This window comes from Electrophorus electricus, chromosome 1, assembly GCF_013358815.1.
Source record: "Electrophorus electricus isolate fEleEle1 chromosome 1, fEleEle1.pri, whole genome shotgun sequence".
In the NCBI taxonomy this organism is placed as follows: Eukaryota; Metazoa; Chordata; class Actinopteri; order Gymnotiformes; family Gymnotidae; genus Electrophorus; species Electrophorus electricus.
Genome location: NC_049535.1, coordinates 11,837,268 through 11,844,767, shown reverse-complemented (window position 1 = coordinate 11,844,767; position 7,500 = coordinate 11,837,268). Strand labels below are relative to the sequence as shown.

At 54.3% G+C, this 7,500-nt stretch overlaps 1 protein-coding gene across 6 annotated transcripts in view; it reads right to left on the bottom strand.

Moving 5' to 3' along the window:
* The window catches only part of baz2ba (bromodomain adjacent to zinc finger domain, 2Ba), a 75,777-nt gene that overhangs the window by 21,887 nt on the left and 46,390 nt on the right, over positions 1-7,500 (bottom strand). For all 6 annotated transcript variants that reach the window (XM_035526553.1, XM_035526552.1, XM_035526556.1 and 3 more), the window contains 8 exons: positions 6,962-7,162; positions 6,096-6,251; positions 5,364-5,569; positions 4,710-4,910; positions 4,109-4,627; positions 1,692-2,313; positions 1,276-1,557; positions 133-193 (listed from right to left, as the gene is read on the bottom strand). In XM_035526553.1, the coding sequence (XP_035382446.1) occupies positions 133-193; positions 1,276-1,557; positions 1,692-2,313; positions 4,109-4,627; positions 4,710-4,910; positions 5,364-5,569; positions 6,096-6,251; positions 6,962-7,162 (2,248 nt within the window). The remainder of the gene's footprint in view (positions 1-132; positions 194-1,275; positions 1,558-1,691; positions 2,314-4,108; positions 4,628-4,709; positions 4,911-5,363; positions 5,570-6,095; positions 6,252-6,961; positions 7,163-7,500) is intronic.

Genomic DNA, 7,500 nt, shown 5'->3' with positions numbered 1-7,500 from the left:
GTGTGTGAGTGTGTGATGAGTATGTATGTGAGTGTGTGTGTGTGTGAGTGTGTGTGTGTGTGTGTGTGTGTGTGTGTGTGTGCGTGCGTGCGTGAGTGCGTGTGTGCGTGTGCGTGCGTGTGTGACACATACCCCATTTCTAGAGGAATCTTTAGATCATCTTCATTCATCACACGCTTCCTCTTCCCAAAGCCTAGAAACCCAGACAGAGAGAGAGAGAGAGTCAGGGTGACACACACACACACACACACACACACACACACACACACACACACACGTGCACACACGCACACACGCACACACACACACACACACACACACACACACACACACACACACAGTAAGGGAGTGAGTGGCAACAAGCGCTTTTCCTGTTACAGCAGGGAAAGTTGAAAGCCAGCCAAAAATAAACCCACTGGCTTGACATGTTTGCAGGATTTGAGAGTATTTTGTTTAACGAATCTCCCTGGGAAAGAGCGCGAGTCAGCCAAACCGCCATAATGACTGTGTGAGCCTGAGCTAACAGGTTCACCCAAACACAGCTCTGAGGTGAGGGCAGGCTATGCGCGCACACACACACACATTAGCCCCTGCATTTATAGCATGAGCCACCTCATAGGAGGAAGAACATGTTAAGGGAAAATGTGTTAATTTGAGCGTCTCATTTTTGTAGAACTCCAGCACTGGAGAAATCAAATCTAAGGGTGGTATGTTTAAACACACACACACACACACACACACACACACACACACACACACACACACACTCACACATGCATGAACACACATGCACACCCACACACACAGGCACCTCTGCCTGGTCCCACACACACACACACACACACACACACACACACACACACACACACAGGCACGTCCCCCTGCTCCCACACACACACACACACACACACACACACACACACACACACACACACACAGGCACGTCCCCCTGCTCCCACACACACACACACACACACACAAACGCATCTGAGCACACATGCACCGGTGCACACACGCACACACAAACACACACACAAATGCACACACTTGCACCTGCAAGCACACACACACGTGTGTGCACTCTCCTACAGTAGTAGCACGGTGTCCAAAACTGCAATAGACATCTGAAGACAACATCATGTTTGCACACACACAAGACGCACAAAGTAGAAAACACACACACACACACACACACACACACATACACACAGCACTGATGCTAGCAGAGGCAGTGTGACACATATCAAACGCATTAGCTCATTAGGGCACAGTTACCTGGGGAGGTGCCAACAGAATACGAGGAGCACGGAGGGCTGTGATAGGTCAATCCAGCGGAGCTGCTGATGATTGTGGGCGTGGCCACGCCAGAGGGTTTGATGACCTGCAGGTTGAGGGGGGAGATGTCGGGCAGGCCGTGATTGGTGGAGGCGGCGAGCAGGGACAGCCCCTTGCCCAGTTTCATGGGGGTCTTCTCTCCTTCCGTCTCCGTGGTTCCCGGGCTCTTCCTCTTCCCACTGCCAGATCCGTTCAGCTCGCTGTCCGAGTTGCTGTCGGACTCTGCAGGTGTGAACCAGACACATGGGGGCAACGTTGGCCAGACGATACACACCCGAGAGAGACGTGAAGCACGGCAGCGCCGGTCCAGACAGCAGCTAGCGCAGAGCGAGTTATAAACCAGCGTGGCCCCCTACCTGAGAGACTGTCGTCTGAATCTTCCTCGTCCTCCTCTTCATCATCCACATCGTCATCGTCGTCGTCGTCGTCAGCCGACTCGTCCGAGTCCTTGCCGCCGAGGAACTCAAGTCCTCGCTCGCCCGCTCCACGGTGAAACAGATCGGCCAGAGGTTGCGCAAGATGGTTCTGGGAAACCTCCTTCCAGGCCTCCAGGGGCTTGGGAGTCTTGCTCTTGCGGGAGGCGCGGGGCCGCCCCGGTGGGCCGGGGGCGGGCGTGACAGCCGGGCCGTCCTTCCTGCTGCCCGTGCTGAGGTTGACGGGCAGGTCGGGGCGGGGCTTGGTGGTGAGGGCGAGGGGCGTGTCCTGCGGCGCCTCCGCGCTCTGGATCGCGCCGTTGGCCTTGTTCAGGTCCAGGAGGCTCTGGGGCAGGAGGAGGCCCCGGGGCAGCGGCGGGACGCTCCGGGCGGCGGGAGGCACGGTGCGGCCCGACGTCAGCTTGTGGGGCAGGAGAGAGGAGAGTAGCGAGGAGCACGGCGAGGAGGACGAGGAGTGGAGCGCGGCGCTCTTCGAGGAGCTGCTGTACACGTCCTGCTGCTTCCTCACCTGGAGGGTGAACTCCTGATCCTGGAGGAGAAAAGACTGAAGGAGGGAGGGAGGGAGGGAGGGAGGGAGGGAGAGAGAGAGAGAGAGAGAGAGAGAGAGAGAGAGAGAGAGAGAGAGGGAGGGGGGGAGGGGGAGAGAGAGAGAGAGAGAGAGAGAGAGAGAGGGAGGGAGAGAGAGAGAGAGGGAGGGAGAGAGAGAGAGAGAGAGAGAGAGAGAGAGGGAGGGGGGAGGGGGAGAGAGAGAGAGAGAGAGAGGGAGGGAGGGAGGGAGAGAGAGAGAGAGAGAGAGAGAGAGAGGGAGGGAGAGAGAGAGAGAGAGAGAGAGAGGGAGGGAGGGAGGGAGAGAGAGAGAGAGCAGAAGTGGGGAGGGATGTGGTAATTGCTCTGGTTGTCATGTGGTATAAATGTTGATGGCAAGAGCGTTTGCAGACGTGTGTGTGTGTGTGTGTGTGTGTGAGTCTGTGCATGCCTGATGACACTGTGTGCATTTGTGCAAGATGATTTGTGTGTGTTTGTGTGTTTTTGTACGTGTTTTGTGCATTTGTGTGGCTCCGATTGTATACATTTGTTTGGGTGAGTTTGTGTGCACTTGTGAGATTGTGAGAGTGTGTGTTTGTGTGCTTATGTGTGTTTATGTGCACTTGTACAGTTGTGTTTGTGTGTACCTGTGTGGGTGTATGCACACACTTTTGTGCGTTTGTGTGCACTTGTGCGGTTGTGTTTGGGGGTGTGTGTTTGTGTGCGTTTGTGGGGGTGTGTCTGTGTGCATTTGCATGGGTGTGTTTGTGTGCATTTGTGCGAGTGTGTTTGTGTGTGCTTGTGCGTGTTTGTGTTCGTGTGCGTTTGTGCAGGTGATTCCACCAAGTCTCCTCCACGTGAAAGACGCATGTTAGCGCCAGCGTGAGGAATGACTTGCGCTCCCTGCCAAACTCCGAGCAGTAAACACGCGCCTCACTCTAGACGGCAATTTAAACCAGAAACCCAAAATCACACGGTCGTGTAAAACTGTTCAGTACAATAATAACACGATAAAAACACTTTGGCTGATTTTAAGAGCGCGAATGGCGCGTTATTAGCCTCTTCAGCGCTAATTTCATGCCTACAAACGGAAGGGTGGGAAAAGTCCCATTTTTCTCCTCATTTGCTGGAATCCAGACCCTTAAGAAGTTGTGGAGTTAATTGCTTGTCGGCTTTGCTGAAGTAATTCTTACAAGGCCAACCACGCTGTCACTCTCATTTACCAACTAAAGCCCACAGTAGGGAACCCAACCACACAGATAACAGCATAAAGAAGAATCTTCTCTCTTTCTCTCCCTCCCTCCCTCCCTCTCTCTCTCTCTCTCCCTCCCTCTCTCTCTCTCTCCCTCCCTCTCTCTCTCCCTCTCTCTCTCCCTCCCTCCCTCTCTCTCTCTCTCTCTCCCTCCCTCTCTCTCTCTCTCTCCCTCCCTCCCTCTCTCTCTCTCCCTCCCTCTCTCTCTCTCTCCCTCTCTCTCTCTCTCTCTCTCTCTCTCTCTCTCTCTTTACCGCTCTCCCTTTCTCTGACCTTTTCAAAGAGGCCAGTCAATAAAGAGCCAGAATCTGAATGCCAACGACACCCTGACACCCATAATCCAGAACAGCATACACAGATAAAACTACAGACAAAACTACACACAAATCTACACACGAAACCATTCTCTTAGTTACCACAGGAACCACAGTTGCCTTCACTCCCATCTATTCTAGCAGCCCCACATATATATAGTAAAAAAAATTGTAAAATAATTGTAAAATCTAAGAATTAATACAAAAATAATGCATGCCGTTGAATCCCATGTTGTCTGTGGGCCTACCTGTTTCAGTCTGTAGTCAGCGATGTGAGACAGAGAGTTCTCCAGAAGCTTCCGGCTGCTGGCCGCATCCATCGGTGTGGCCTTGGGCTTGCAGGCGGAGCCCAGAGACTGCGCCCTGGGGGAGGGGGTCAGGGGCGGCGGCCTCGGGGAGGAGGAGAGGGGAAGGGGGATGGGAGGGGATGGCACCGACAGCGGTTTGGGGGAGGAGCAAAGCGAAAGTGGGAGGGGCTGCTGAGAAGAGAGGAGGGGCTTGGCGGCGGCTGTAGGAGGCTTGGGGGAGGTGCTGAGGTGCTGTGGGGAGGCGTGGCACCGGGACTGCGCCATCGGCGGTAGCGGGCGTGGCTTGGCGTTCAGGGCCAGGCCTGTGGACTGGATGACGCTGGTGGGCTGCGCGGCGCGGTCTCTGGGTCTGGCGGCGGGCGGCGAGGGCGTGCTGCGGCGCAGGGCCTCGCGCAGGTTCCGCGCCTCCGCAGGCCTGGGACTGTCCTGCTCACTCAGCCCAGCGGTGGGTGCGGCTCCCTGGGGAACGAGCAGACAGGAGGCGCCCCGGTCAAAGCAGCTGACCCACGGGTACCGCGCGGCGGACCCGACCGCCACTCACCTTTGCGTTCTTCTTCCTCTGTCCCTCCTTTTCCGAGTCAGACTCCTCGGTGTCTTTGCTCTGGTCGTCGTCGTCGTCCTCTTCCTCCTCGCCGAGGTCGTCCAGGTCGCTGCTGCTGACTCCATCGCTGTCCGTGTCCAGCGATGACCCCGACTCGCTGTCACTCATGCCAGATCCCTCCCCTTGCTTCTTACGGGGTTTCTACAGTAACCAGCAAGACATCAATATCCAATCGAGCATCTCCAGTGCTAAACACCAGAGGCCGTGAGCACTGTGTATGAGAAGAACAAGGTGCTAAAATCATTTTGGATCTGATGGGTGTTTTAATTTTCCCTCTAATCACTTCCTGTTCCCAGTAAGGAACCATTTGTGGCCCAGTGAGCTGAATTCCCATTAGGGGACATTATGGCCGTCTGGCTTGGGTGCACGTGCTCTGCGTTTACTGTAGGCGCTGAGAGTTGACAAACTTTTCATCAAGCCTAACGTGGACCTGCGTAGCCCCCGAGACCCTGCAGTCATTTAGCGGAATGTTTTCTTTAAGCTTCAGTGGAGACGTGATCAAATCTGGGCCGGCCGTGTCGTCCTGGAGACCGATTTCCACGGCGCCACCTCCCTGTTTCTCACTATGTCTCGCTACGTCTCAGTACATCTCACCTTCTCCTTCAGTTTCTGCGAAGGTTTGTCTTGGAGCTCTCCCATACTGTTGCTGTGGTGGGTGGCTTTGCGTGGGCGGGGCTTGGAGCCAGGGGTGCGGCTTCGCTCCGGGGGGCGGGGCGCGGGCGAGGGCGAGGCTGATGTGGGCACGCCACCTTTTGTGGTGGACGGCGAGACGGCGCTCCCGTTCATGGCTCCGTTCACGCCTGTGCGGAACACACGGCACACGCGTGTGAGCACACGGACACCACGGCACACGCGTGAGCCGTGGGTGATCAGTCAACACGATGAGACATATAAACAGTGTCTTCAGTACACAAACTAAAGAGGAAGAGTGCAGGGAGTTCAGAGACAGAGCTGGAGGCACCAGCCATAACAAAGATTCCTAGTCCACACACACGCTCGGGGGCTGCCGCTAACAAAGTTAAGCGTCTCCGCTTTCGGTTACAGGGATCTCCCCGAGTGCAATCACGTGAAAGCCACGTGAAACCTGCCAGCTAACGCCGATCACCGGCTAGACTAACGAGTGTTGGAGCTGATAATCACTGCAAATTTAGCAGATCGGATGAAAGCAGATCAGAAACGAACTTATTGCCGGCCGCTCGTCATCTTCAAAACAGGAGGAAAATGAATTACTGTGATATTCTGGCTCGATTCTTGATATGAAATCCACTTAAGGACATTGATTTGGCGTCGGTTTACGGTACACAGAGGGAGAGATGGCACGATCACCTTTACAGCTCTGGCTGCTCTTGCTCAGGGTTTTGGAGGTGTAGGGCGTGGCCTCGTGGTTCTGGAGGGGCGGGGCAAACAGAGGGGGCAGGCCAAGGAAAGGCGGGAAGAAGGCAGCAGGACTCCGCCCATGTGCTTCTGCTGCTCTCCACCACTCTGAGTGACAGGGAAAATGTATCACACTGTTACGCTTGTTACGTTAGACGACGTGGTTGCCTCATGCTAAATCACATCATCACGTTACGTGGATTACATGTGACGAGTACAACACGTATACATGCGATGTTAGATATAGATCAGGTCCAGAATGGAGAGAATCCACACTGAGAAGGTGTTTTGCAGGCTCACCTGAGAAGGTGTGTTACAGGTTCCCACTGAGAAGGTGTGTTACAGGCTCACCTGAGAAGGTGTGTTACAGGTTTACCTGAGAAGGTGTGTTACAGGTTTGCCTGAGAAGGTGTGTTACAGGCTCGCCTGAGAAGGTGTGTTACAGGTTTACCTGAGAAGGTGTGTTACAGGCTCGCCTGAGAAGGTGTGTTACAGGCTCCCCAGAGAAGGTGTGTTACAGGTTTGCCTGAGAAGGTGTGTTACAGGTTTGCCTGAGAAGGTGTGTTACAGGCTCCCCAAAGAAGGTGTGTTACAGGTTTACCTGAGAAGGTGTGTTACAGGCTCGCCTGAGAACGTGTGCTACAGGTTTACCTGAGAAGGTGTGTTACAGGTTTGCCTGAGAAGGTGTGTTACAGGCTCGCCTGAGAACGTGTGCTACAGGTTTACCTGAGAAGGTGTGTTACAGGTTTACCTGAGAAGGTGTGTTACAGGCTCGCCTGAGAACGTGTGCTACAGGTTTACCTGAGAAGGTGTGTTACCTGAGAAAGCCCCGAGCTGTGGGTGAGCTGTCAAAGCTGCAGTGACTCCCAGTGGCCCCAGGGACCCAAACTCGGGCCGGCCAGTGGCTGGTGACAGAATACCAAACGCAGGGTGGGCCATCACGGGGAAGGCACTCGGCACGGAGGGTACAGAGCTCACACTGAACGGCTGATCACTGCCTGCCACGCCAAACAGAGGGCCTACATGAGACACACACACACACACACACACACGCGCACACACGCACACACACACACACACACACACACACACACACACACACACACACACACACACACACACACACACAAGCACACACATGCACACGCACACAGTCCAAATTACACTCAGGAATTAAATGCGGCAGCACACTGGATAACTGCATCACATTCACACATACACACATACACACACACACACACCACTTCCCAGATACACACACTCACCTCACATTCACACAGCCCTGCTCATATTATCTTACTACCATAATTCATAATTCATCTTTAATTCATCCTTTATGAATGTTAAACTTAAATAT